Below are 13,187 nucleotides of genomic sequence, written 5' to 3'. Positions count from 1 at the left end.
TGATTGAACCATCCAGGTGCCCCAAAAAGATAGTTTTTAATTGGAGGCAAAGTCGTAAACAGTAGGAAAATAGGGGTAAGCAAGCAATGTACAGTGTGTCTTCAGGGTAAGTAACAAGAAACAATAAAATGTAAGTCAAGTATCCCAAGGACCTACCATTTGGGCCTGGTTCAGGGATAGGATAGTTCTCCTAAAGGAAATAAAAACAGAAAAATCATTTAGCATGCATAATAACTTTCCCTTATGAACATTTTCAATTGTTTAGTTGATGTGGAGTTTCATTCAAATATTTCTTCTTAGAATGAACACAGGCTCAGACCATATCGCAGCTGGGTGGACACCTGGGGGGCCCACTAAATCGTGCTGCCTCTAATTCCTGACCTCACTGCGCCCCACCTCCTGGAGCAATTTGCCCTAGACTAATAAAAAATTGTACTAAATGCTCCCCTAGGCAGAAATGATGTCTGGACTGCCTTCCATATCAGATCCTTCCCTTCTCAAAAACCACATTCTTAAGATACAGATTTGTTTGGTCTGGGAAACTCTCACAGGGAGAAAGGTGGAGGTGTCTGGTAGCTGCATGTGAGGGCTTTGACCTCTAGGCAGGTTGGAGAAGGTGCGTGCTGCTGCTTTTCCCTTTACATCAGCACACGGACCAGCGCTCGGCCTTCTCTTCTGAAACCTCCCACGTGCAGTTTTAGAGGCCCTTTGGGAACACGTAGGACCTGCATTTTGGCCACTCTCCAGGTTCAAAAAGCAATCAGAGCTATTCTGGCATTCATAGCTATTATTATTATTATTAACCAACTCTTCTTTCCATTGCCAACTAGCTGGGAAATTCATGGTGACAAGAAGGAAGGACAGTGAGTGGCTAGATCCAAGGGTTCATTTTATGAATTCTTTGAAGAAAGCTAAGAAGAGGAAGGAAGGTGAAATGTTCACTGTACCAACTATGTACCAGACGATGTTTTGGCTTTACACACGTCATGGCACATGGCCCACAGTTTGCAGACAAGAAACCTGAGGCTGGGAAGTGAAATAACTTGGTCCAAGTCCTACCGTCACAGAGTGGCTAAACCAGGACTAAACCTGATTCCCCAGCCTGCCTCACTGCATCCCACTGCACCCCAATGGTGGAATAAGCCTTTTCTCCTTCCAGGGTAATGCAAGGAGCAGGCAGACAGGTGAGGAGAAGGTTGGGGCTGGGGCCCACGAAGAACACTCTGGGAGGGGCACTGCTCCAAGCTCGCCTCCTTCAGAAAGCCTCCCCCAGATACTTTAACAGGTAGCAGTAAATGACACCCAGGCTATTTTGCGAACAAAATAACCCTGATGCCAACGACCATGGCTTCAGTCTCTTCAGTGACCAGGCACAGTGCCCTGCCTCAAACATGGGGGAGCATGCCCTTACTACATAACCACTCTCCATAAGAGACACCAAGGAAGGTCTGTGGTTTTCGCTCATCTCAGATTACCGGCCTTTGTGTTGAAGCAGCTTGATGCTAATTTGACCTGCTTGTCCCCAGTGGAACAAAGAACAAAGTGACAATGTTAATGCTATTAGCTAACACTGGCCAACTTTTTTCTACCAGGTCCCGGGCTAAGTGCTGTACGTGCATCGTCTCGGTTCATCCTCACAACAACCCTATGTGATACCTTCTATTATTATCACCCCATTTTCCATATGATTAAACTGGAGGACTGGGAGATTTAGTCATCTGCCCATGGTAGCACTAAGGTAATTGGTGGGGCAATATCCAAAGCAGCTTGAGGTGGGGAAAAGGTGCTCAAGAGAGTTTTTCATCTGTTAGTAATTTAGACTGGCTACACCTGAAAGGAAGGAAGGAGGGGTGGGGGGAGGGAATCCATCTAGAAATGGGCAATTCAGGATAGCCGGCTGTCACCAAAATCCTTCTCAAAGTTGCTGGTCCCGTCTCTGACATTACCCAACATAAGGGATTGCTGTATAAAGTCATGTTTCTCTTATACTGGTTGAAATTTTAAACTGCAGGTTAAGTGAAACTGAAGACTAAGGCCTTTATTTCAAACATGGAACAGAACCCCATCTTCTCCAGTAAAGGCACTAGTAGGCAACTTCTCAAGCAACAAGAGGTGATTTATTCTTCATTATCCCTGCCTCCAATCAGGCCAGCCCTGAATACCCCATTTAGGGGTGGAAAGGGGGTAAGAATCAAGCTCAAAGCAACAGCTGGGCACACCAAGTAGGCCCTGGGTCACTGGAGATTACTACTGTAAACATTTGCAGGAGGGAACAGAGCTGACCAACTTCGGCCCCACCCCCCCCAAACTGCACTGACTTTCCTAGACACCAGAGGGTGCTGTGCAGACAGCCTGGCTTTTCCTTAGTGGCCTGATCGCACGTTATGGAAAACTTAAATACCTCTCCCCACAAACCAACTTTTCCTTTTCCTTCTCTCTTGCTGACTCTAACCACCCTTACAACTCAGCTCAGCTCCTGACTCCCCTCTCTGCAGGAGACATGCCATAGAAGCACAGGACCGTGTTAAGATCAGCCCTTACGTTTGTAAATGTTATCCTAAGCATGGCTGTGTTTTAGAAACACAGCTCGTTTTAGAAAGTTATCACGCGTGGTTACTTAAAAACAAAACAAAACAAAACAAAACAAAAAAACAACCTTGCTTTTCGTTTGTGGTTTCTTGGAATGACCTTGGCCACTATCCTCTGTTTACTTAATCTCCTTTTCTATCTCAGATTTCGGTGATGATATTCTTTCATTCACCCTATTTCTCATTTACCAGTTTCTTAGCTCCCCTGAGATTCCCGGCTTTCACTTTTATCCCCACAGCCCTTTCATCCCCAAAGTTTTGTTATCAGGCATATTCACGGTTTCCTGAACAGGACTTCTTACCTTCCTGTGAGTGACAGTAACAAAGGGATAAGGGGGAGGGGAGGTAACTGTTCTTTCCTGTAGTTATGTCAGTTTTCCAGCCTCTTTCACTTCCAGTCCGAAATACATCATGTACATATCCTCCCCTCCATCCCCTCCAGGTCTCCTCCCATCTCCCCAGTCAATCATAGAACTACTTCTGGAAGAACTCTGTGGGAGCATGAAATCATCCCAGGTGCCTCTTGCCTCCTAACTGTTATCTTGGATTTCCTAAATATATTTTGTCAAATTAGCCTAAATGTTTAGTTCCTAAATATATCCTCAGGGCTCCCCATCCTCTGCTTCCACCCGCACACCTGAGTTCACACCCTCCATGCATCTTGCCTGGGTTGAGGTAATGGCCTCGACATGAGGAGAAATCAAGGGAGAATGCCTTTTCCCTCCTGCAGCTGACCTGAGTGGAGCAGGGGTGAAGAACCCACACTCTGGAACTGTGCGTCTGTGTGCAAACCCAGGCCCCCCTCCACCAGCTGCGTGACCTTGGGGCAGTTACGTAAGCTCTTTGTGCCTTCAATTTCCTCCTCTGTATAAGGAGGATAATCATCAGATAGAGTGCCCAACTCAGAGTAAATAAGTTAGCTCTTATTACAAAAGAAATAGAATCAAAGTTCTATTTCCTATCATTAGCTCACAGCATGGTTCAACCAGCTCTGGACAGCCTTGTCCTTTTCCTTTTGAAAAGGGTACTTTTAAAAATTGTTTTGGGGACAAGTTATTTCCCTTGTTGTCATGTCAATGTTAAGAAAACTGGACTGTTCCTTAAAAGGCTGGAATTTGGGAGAAAGGAAAGGATTCTGGCAGTGTTTTAAGCCTGATTCTACTGGTTGTGGAAAAGTGTATAAAGCCAAGCTCCCTGCCTTGGAGTGAGGGCTTGGAGGCCGGCCTCACCCTGGGGCCCCCAAGCCCACCTTCACCACCTCCTCCCACTTGCCAGGTCTCCTGACAACCTGTCGGCTGGCTGCCCTGCACTCTTGAGAGCAGAGCAAGCCACCTTATTTTGCTTCCCTTCCTCCTCACTTTTCTTCCACCCTGGAGCATGTTTGGAGTGTGGGAGGAAAATCCAAAGGTTTCCTAATTGGCCATTTGGTCATAAAAGTCTTTGTTCTAGCCGCATTCGCCCTGGCAAACTCGGGGTCAAAGTAGAAGGTTCGAACACTCTCCCAAAGTCTACTGAGCCACTCTCCAGCCCATGCTCTCCGCGCTCCAACCAGCCTTCTTCTGCTACCAAGCTTTCTAAAATACAAGTCCATTTAAAGTGCCCAGTGGCCCTGTAAAATCCTAACCCTTCCACAGTGCAGCCACCAGGCTCTCTGCAAGCCCCCTGCAATTCCCGGCACACCCCTGCACTCACTCACTCACCTCCTGCGACCACTTCCCCACCCTTCAAGATTCCCTGTGAGGGGGGAAGAGAGACATCTGGGGTGCCTTCCTAATTCTTCCAGGAACTCAGGGAGATGGAGGTTTGGATGTGTTGGAATTGCAGTGTCTGGGACATGGGCTGTCCAAATAGGTGGTTGTACTCCCGGGACTGGCACTCCGTCCGACATGGGTCAGGGACAGAGGCTCAGGAACGTGAGACATAAGCACAGATTCAAACAATCACCTCCTATGAAAAGACTTCCTTGTCCACATGGGGCTGGGAAGGTGGCCCCTTCCTCTCCTTTGAGCTTCCCCAGCACCTAGGACTGGATCCATACAGGATGGTTAAAGGACTATTTCATTCTCAGCTGTGATAAATAGGTAAATTTCAAAAAATCAATTTCCTCCTAATTCAAAATGTAGAAACATAATTGTGTATAATTGTACCTATCGGATGGTTCTTTAAGCAAAAATATGAAGTCTCGCAGCTTTGTTGGATGTTCTAGTGAGTTAGTAACATTGAGTAAAGCTGGGTTCAGGTCTAGGAAATAGACATTTACATGTTTAAAAATTATTTATTATAATTATATAATTATAATTAATTATTTATTATAATTATATAATTATAATTATTTATTTAGCTGACTATCACTCATATTCCCTCCTTAGTGTAAATTGGATTTTGAGAAAACTGTCGGCTTTAACAGCCACACCAGAAGACTTCTCAGGTAGATGCCAATACCGTGGAAGAGTACATATTTCTCCTCCTTCTTAATTTCTCTCTCATGCAATTTTAAAGATTTTATTTATTTGACAGAGAGAGAGAGAGAGAGAGCACAAGCAGGGGGAGCTAAAGTCAGAGAGAGAGGGAGAAGCAGGCTCTGCACAGAACAGTGAGCCTGATGCAGGAATCCATCCCAGGGTCCTGGGATCATGACCTGAGCTGAAGGCTGACACTTAACCAACTGAGCCACCCAGGCGCCCCTCTGTCATGCAATTTGAAAAGAGAAATTTCCCCCATAGCCATAATTCTAGCTTTTCCCTTGGGAATAGGGCTACTTTCACTACCCATCTTAGTAGTACTAGACTTATTACATAGCATGTTAATATTCTGTTTGTAGTATTGTTGACTGCTCCTGCTACTCTTAGGGGAAAACACATTAGCTTTGGGCCTCTAGGCCTCCTGCAGACAAAGGCACTGTCCTTCCACAGCAGTTGGGAGAGATGGCGGTATTTGCTGGATTTAATTTCCTGTTGTTTATCTGGTTTGGGTCTTGTTTTATTACTGAAACATAATTAAGATAAAGGGAAGAGGTATTTCTTTGGGCTATTTGCTACTACCTGATCTTCTCTTTTTCAGAAGGAGTTTTATATTGTTATTTTCAGTCTTACGTTGTATTTTCAGTGCCTCTGACTGATTAATGTAGTTCAGGTGTTAAAGGGTTAAATAGCCGGTCATTTCCTCACTCGGTGTCATCTCCCAGTTTAATCCAGCTGCTACTTCAAGGCTATCAGGGCCCTTTAATTTGTTCTTAACAGATGTAGCTAGCTCTGTCCCTCAGCTGATGGCAAAAAGAACCAGGGAAAGAGACATGACGCTCAGGACCACTTGAGTTGCCCGTGTTGATGCCCCCTCATTAAATAATCCCCTCATCCTTACCCCAAAAATCTTAACAGTAAAGTACATATGCAAGGAGGGGATATTTTCACCGTGGTATATTACAGACACAGAATTATTTTACTTTAAAAAAATTATTACAGATGCAAAGCAATTCTTTTGACCTAGGCTATAATACATTTCCTCAAAGGGCCAAAACTCAAGAAATATCTTTGTGGGGCCTGATTAATGTTTAAGCTTGATGCTGACAAGTTTTCTCTGCCCTTTATAATTAAACATCAACCCATCATTCTAAAACAACTAGTTTCCCTTTAACTTGTTCTCTCCTCAAGGGGAGCATACTATGCCATCCCCAAATATATCTCTTTGTCGAAAGAATTATTTTAGGCTGATTATTTTTAACAAACAGCAGATTTAGGAAAAGCTCCGAAAACTGAGTAGAGGTTATCTTTTTGAAAGAGATATTTACATTACAAGGAAAATCTCCTTTTGTAAGATGTCTCCCTCTCCACATCAGGAAAAAAGAGGACTAAATCTCTCTTACCAAGGGAGGAGGCACAGATTTAAATTTGCCTAACAACCATACTCTTGTTTACTATGCTTTTCCTGAAAACCTCCCAGAACTGTCTTCCAAGAAGATCTTTTGTCTTTAGCTGGAAATGGTATTTAAGGTGGTGTCTTGGGCCATTTCATGAAATTACTCAGTTTTCATCATACCTCCCATAGATACAGGAGGTACACATTATTAAACTTGTTTATTTTTCTCTTGTTAATCTGTCTTTTATTACAAGGGGTCTCAGGCAAGAACCTAGAAGCACAAGGAGAAAATTATTTTTCCTCCCCTACATCATAAAACAAAAATCTGACCATACCCCATCCCGAACCCAGTGTTCAGCCCCCTGGAATGGGGGCTGAGTTGTTCCTTTCTTCTCCCTGGCCAGATGCTGGTGCCTGAAATGTGACAGAGCTGTCAGGCGTAAGGCAGATAGGGTGCCTGGGTGGCTCAGTCAGTTAAGCGTCTGCCTTTGGCTCAGGTCATGATCTCAGAGTCCTGGGATTGAGCCCCTTGCTGGGCTTTCTGCTCAGTGAAGGAGTCTGCTTCTCCCTCTACCCCTCCCCACTACTCATGATCTCTCTCTCTCTCAAATAAATAATTTTTTTTTAAAGGAGTAAGGCAGATAAAGTGTACTCAATGTGGTCGATGGCCTACTGCTGATATGTGATGCAACATGTACAGAAACTGAGTATCTAGAAATACAGCATTTTGACATTGCTGCAACATCAAAATACAGCAATACAAACATAATGGTTCATGGCTGAAAATATAAATAAAATTGGTGTTTCGTCTGGGACAGCAGATACCCATAATATAGTACCCACTCAACATGTTAATTCTGTTTCCCTTACCTTTCCAGTGAAACCCAGAGCATTAAAAAAACAAAGCCACTCCCAGCCCCCATCACCAAAAAAAGCTTCTGTGGAGAAAAACTCATTTGACTATTTTATATCCCAACTTCATGAACCGGTAACTCAGAGAGAATTCATCTCCCAATCAAAAGGAACTTCTGGATTTCTCAAAACTGACCAAAGAGGCACAAAGTAATTAAACTGGTAAATATAGATGAATACAAGATTATTGCCTGGGCCCACACTTATTCTAATTTAGTCAAGAATTGTCCATATAGGGGCACCTGGGTGGCTCAGTCGGTTAAGCATCTGACTCTGTATTTCGGCTGAGGTCATGATTTCAGGGTCCTAGTGATGAGGGAGCAGAAGGCAAGCTGAGGACAAAGCACACGGTGACACCTCACAACACCCCCCCCCCCCACACACATACACACTCCTGGATTGGATAAGTGTGACATTCTTCCAGGAAACTTCCAACTATCTTAATGTTAATTCCTTCCTAGAAGGAAAAACAATCTCAGCTTAACAATAGCAGGGCCTCCAATATCCTGAGGGTCTTTAGCTTATGAAAGTCCTTTTTGAAACCTCCCTTTTTCCTTACCTCCCCCAACTCCCAAGTTTATAATCAGCCATTCCTCACAACCCCAGTGCAGCAGCTCTTTCTGTTCAATGGGTCCTGTCCCAGTTGCTTTAATAAAATCACCCTTTTTGCACCAAAGACGTCTCAAGAATTCTTTTTTGGCCCTTGGCTCCAGACTTCACTAACATTCCAAAACTACATCAGTGGGATCGAGCCCTGCATAGGGCTCCACACTCATCGGAGGGTCTGCTTCTCTCCCTCTCTCTCTGCCCCTCCCCTGCTCACGCATGCGCTCTCTTTCAAATACATAAATCCTAAAAAAAAAAAAAATTGCCTACATAACACAAAAGAAAAAAATTGCCCACGTATTTGAAGGTCTTGGTCTTTTATCTCTTTTTATTGAGATGGTTATCTAAATCTTTTAAGGTTTTTTTTCTTTTTAAATTTTTTTTAATTTAACTAATCTGTTCACCCAATGTGGGGGCTTGAAATCACCACCCTGCGATCAAGAGTCCCGTACTCTTCTGACTGAGCCAGCCAGGCACCCCTATGCTGAGATGGTTTAAATGTCTGATTGTCCTAAGCACTAGCCTCCTGATTAACTCCACGTTAGCACAGGTCATTAGCTGTGCGGGGCCTTATACAGACACCACCTCATGGTAAGGGCTGGGTGAGGGCAGGCTGCCCCACGATGGGCCATTTTGGCATGTGGATTATTTTGAGTTGAAGGCAATCAAGGTCCTATGGGCTCAGGAGGAATTTTGCCCCTCCCTTAACTACAAAGAAGAATCTAAATTGGAGGGTCTTGACCACAGATAAATTTTATTTGAGTAATCCATCTATACGGGAGGGGAGGGGAAACATTTATTTACCAAACATTTACTCTTTTTGATCTTCCTGTGAATTGCATTCATTCCCTTTGAAGTCCCAAGCCCTGAACCCCTTTCTCCTTAGTTCAGAATAACACAGAGACCTCATTTTGCCTGTCTTTGGCATTTCCTCGTATGTGTGGATTCTATGTACATATAAACTATTAAATTTGATTTTCTCCTTTTAATCTGTCTCATGTCAATTTGATTCTTGGCCCAGCTAGAACTTTTGAGGGGAAAGGAATTCTTGTTCCCTGACACCATCTAGTCCTCACATAACCCAGAGACGAGAACTCCTGTCATGCCCATTATACAGATGGGAAATTGAAGCAGAAAGTAATTTGGCAAGTCACACAACTATAAACAGCAGAGCTGGCACTAAACCACACTCTGGGCCTCAACCTGGCTCGTGACTTTATTACTGTTTGCATTTAAAGAGGACCTCAGCGAGCTGCACTTTGAGCTGACACTTTTTGCTGACAGGCTGTTTGCCTCTTCACCCATCAGCTCCGCTGCCTCTCCCCTTGCTCCCTTCCCTATTTAAAATAGGGAGGGAAAAGTAAAAGTCCTTTTACCCCCCCTCATATTTTTGTTTCCCTCATTATAAAAGATAAACCACCAGTCAGTGTGTGTGTGTGTGTGTGTGTGTGTGTGTGTGTGTGTGTGTTTACACATACTCCCTGTCTCTCTGATTTACCACTCAACTTAGAAATGCCCAGAGCCAAGGCACCATGCAGACCTGAAGCCCAGAGGGTGCTGGAGCTGCCAGGGCCCTTCCCTTGCTGTGACTGAGGGGATCACTAGCTACATGGTAGGCAAGAATTTTAATTTTTCCTTCCCTGCAGCCCCAGCATCAAGAAAGAAAAGGGAATCCTTCCTGCCTTCTCCATAGGCAGGAACAAGCTAGGTGTTAGTTTTCCTTCCTGGCGGGTGGAAGATGGCAGGAGTTTGAAAAGGCCCAAGTCTAATGTCCCCCAAAGACCTCTGCCACGGATGCTGGCTGTTCCCTGGGCTTACCTGAAGTGGGATGGCAGCACTGGGAAGGGTTGAGCCCTTGATCCCTGCTTCAGAACCTTCCAAATCCTGCTTCAGATTTTAGAAATGGCCTGTCACCAGACAACTCCCTTCACATGAGTTCCCGAGGCACAACCATTTCTATCAGCGGACCCTGAACCTGGTTGGCCAAAATGGCCACAGCCTGCTATGCCCAGGAAATCTTGGATTTCATTTTGGTTCTCCCACAGAAAGGAGAACTGGTGTTCCCTCCCAAAGCTGCCCTAGGATGTTCCTCCTTGTTACTTCCTGGTTTACTAATAGTACCACCAACCCCAACCCCAAACTACTTACTTACTTGCCTTACAGGAGGGTGTGGAGGGGCAGAGATGCTCTACGGAAGTCAGGGGCCTCTCTGTGGAGGTGCTGGGGGTCCATCTCCGGAGGGAGTGGTGAGGGGCCAGGAGGGTCTGTGTTAAGGCACAGGCATCTCTGAGGCAGCATAGGCATCCCTGGTCACTCTTCTCAGCTGACAGCTCTCGGCCCCTTCCCCTGAGTGTGGGGCTCTCTCCAGGGTAACGTCCTCCGCTTGCTGCCTTCTCACTCTACATGTCCCACTCAGCCTAGGCAAGCTCATCCGTCTACAAATTCCCACTAGGGCACGACTTTGGGCAGGACAATAGTTTGTTGAGCTGGACACTGCTGTAAACCGAATGAAGTCTGCCCCTCAGTCATTGTGACAACCCCCCCTACACATTCCTAAACGCCTTGTGGGAAGTGGGTGCAGGACTGCTCAGAAAAGAAGCAGATGACTCCTGAATTTACATCTCCAGCCCACGAAATCATCCCTACATCCCAGATCCCTAGAACCAAGGTAATTTCTCAAAGACACCTTGATGTCGTGACCCACAGACATCTTAAACTCAAACCTAATCTCATCATTTTAATCTACTCTTTTGTCTAGTAAATGATCCTACCACTTCCTACTCTCAAACAGACCTGAGGCCCTCATGAATCCACCCTGAACCCTTTTAGTGTACCAATCCCACAACCACAGGCAACATTCTCCAGCCCGTCATATTTTCTAGAGCCTTTAGGATACACCCACCCCTATTCCTCCCTAATTCGGAGAGTAGATTCTAAGGCAAAGCTGATAAAATCAATCTTTTAAAAAATGTTTATTATTTTCCATAAAATCAATTTTAAGGTGAGCTTCCCGCCCCCTCCAATCTTCAAGGCTGTGCTCTAGAGAGCTGTGACAAAAAGAGAGGTCATCTGGCAGAGCAGTGGGCGAGCCTGAGTTTAAGAGTTAAGGCAAAGCAGATCCAGGGGTTGCAATTCTAGTTCCACTACTTACTAGGTCCATGACTTAAAGCAGGCCCTGAGCAGCAGGAGGAGCAGATCCTGTCCCCCTCTTCAGCTTCGAACTCCATGTACTGGAGTTTCGAACTCCATTCAGTACATGACACTATTTGCAGGGCCAGGAAACAGAACCTGTAATCTTGTACTTCATATATCTTTGCACTTGTTCCTCCATTTGCCTGAATGACTCCTACTCAACCTTCAAGAACCCGTCAAGTAGCATCCATCTCCTCTAGGACCTCTTTCCTAGGCCAAGGGCCCCTCCCTGTGAAGTCTTTACTCTCTGCAGCCTCCAACAAAGCCCTCAAACTATCTCATTGTTAACTTCATCTTGTCTGTCTCCCTGGAGCAGCTTGGGGGTACAGACTGTGTCCTCCTCTTCCCTTCTAGGCCACTAGCCCTCAGCCCAGTGTTTGGCATATGGCAGGCACCCTCTCATCTAATAAATGTTTTTAGACTGAAGGACTGAGTTGGAGATCAGTCTGTAAGCTGCACAGAGCCGTACTACTTTGCCTTCCTTACAACACTATCTGGTGTTGGGAGCAATAAACACTAATCATGTCATTTTAATTCAGGACCTTCAGTGAGGCTCCATGGTGAGTGGAGAGAGCACTGGAAGGGGAGCCTGGGCCCCTGAGTTCTCATCTGGGCTTTGTTAACTAATCAAGCCTGTCACCCTGGGGACAACACCTTCTTAACTGAAGAAATGGGAGAGTTGGCTCAGGGCAGGAGTTTGTAGTCTGGGGTCCACAAACCTCTAGAAAGTTGATGGAGGGACTTAAAAAAAGTCCACAAAAATCTCTGAAATTGCTGCCAAACTCAGTCTGTTTGCATTCTGTGGGGAGAGAGACCACAGATTCTCAAATAGTCAAGAACTGCTAATCTGGATAATCTCCTGAGTCTCTCCTCTCTAGATCCTGTGTATATTCTCTTTGAGGAGGAAGGAGGAGCCAGGGAGCAGTAGAGATGGCTGGCACCTGTCCCACACACTCACTGTGTGTGATGTACCAGGCCCATCTGCAAGGGGCTTTGTCAAGGGACCCCTGACATGACCACAGGGCTGAGCCTACAGCTCCCTGACTTTGGCCCCATGAGCCATGGAGCAGAGGGAAAGGTATGGTGCCAAAGAGACATACACACAATGCTCTTAAAGAAACAGGGGAGCGGAATCGGAGAGGAAATGGCCAGAAAGTGAACCAAGGGCGGACTAAGGGAGGTAAGGAGGAAAGAAGCTTTAGCGACATGGACACTATCCAGATCCAGAAGTCTGGCATAGGCACAGAGAACACTAGGAGTCCTGGAGATGAAGACCTGTGCTGGAAGGAAAAGAGGCAGGAACTGGCACTTTCTGGGTACCCAGTAAGTGCTGGGTACTCTTGTGATCATAATAATCCTGCAAAGGAGGTTTTATCAGCCCCAGGCAAGACAGATTAAAGAGGAGTTCCAAAGCTTTTAAGTGTCCCTCTGCCCTCCTTTCTGTCCCGCACTGTCTTCCCAGAGAAGTCAGGGCATGTCCTACATCAGACAGCCTCCAGGCGTCTCTTTCGAAAAGTGCCATGACAAGAGACTACGAATCTGCAGCTGGCAAAGGAAGGACAAAGCTTCAATCAGTTTGCAACCTTCTTGGGCTCTGGCCACGTGCTGGCCACGGGGCTGGGTTCCGGGAGGCACTCGACAAGAACCTTCCTCTTAGCACCTTACAACCAACAGCCCCCTCCCCCCAACATGGTAACCACTCTGATCCCAGTGGAGACAGGAGGTGCAGGGCCGTCACCAGGCTGGAACTGGCTAGCTGGGACCGCGGCTGAGTTTGGAGGCCAGCAGGGCAGGGTCGGGCTAGGCTTCCCTTTCCCCTTCCCGTTTTACCAGGCGCAGGTCTCCGGGTCCGTGCACCACCAGAGAGAGGTTCTCGGCCTTGGCCGCCGCCATGTCGTTTTCTCCCTGCCGGGTAGAGGCTGCAGTCTGCAGGACGCGTGATGGTTCCGGTGACAGCCCGGGGAGGGTTGAGGGTAAGAGCTGGGAGGCCCTGCTTGTCAGAAAAGGCGCAAGCTCGACCCGGGGCGGGGCTTC

General features: G+C 46.2%; 1 protein-coding gene across 1 annotated transcript in view; it reads right to left on the bottom strand.

The window, feature by feature from the left end:
* The window catches only part of SORD (sorbitol dehydrogenase), a 34,073-nt gene extending 20,897 nt beyond the window's left edge, over nucleotides 1-13,176 (bottom strand). The window contains exons 1-2 of the mRNA XM_045812250.2: nucleotides 12,984-13,176; nucleotides 157-190 (exon numbers count right to left, since the gene is read on the bottom strand). Of these exons, the coding sequence (XP_045668206.1) occupies nucleotides 157-190; nucleotides 12,984-13,046 (97 nt within the window). The 5' untranslated portion in view covers nucleotides 13,047-13,176. The remainder of the gene's footprint in view (nucleotides 1-156; nucleotides 191-12,983) is intronic.
* Nucleotides 13,177-13,187: the final 11 nt, after the last annotated feature.

Source organism: Ursus americanus, chromosome 36 (genome assembly GCF_024610735.1).
Source record: "Ursus americanus isolate L20-20 chromosome 36, mUrsAme1.1.p, whole genome shotgun sequence".
NCBI classification, from domain to species: domain Eukaryota; kingdom Metazoa; phylum Chordata; class Mammalia; order Carnivora; family Ursidae; genus Ursus; species Ursus americanus.
Note: the sequence above shows the minus strand (reverse complement) of the source record. Positions and strands in the feature narration are given on the sequence as shown.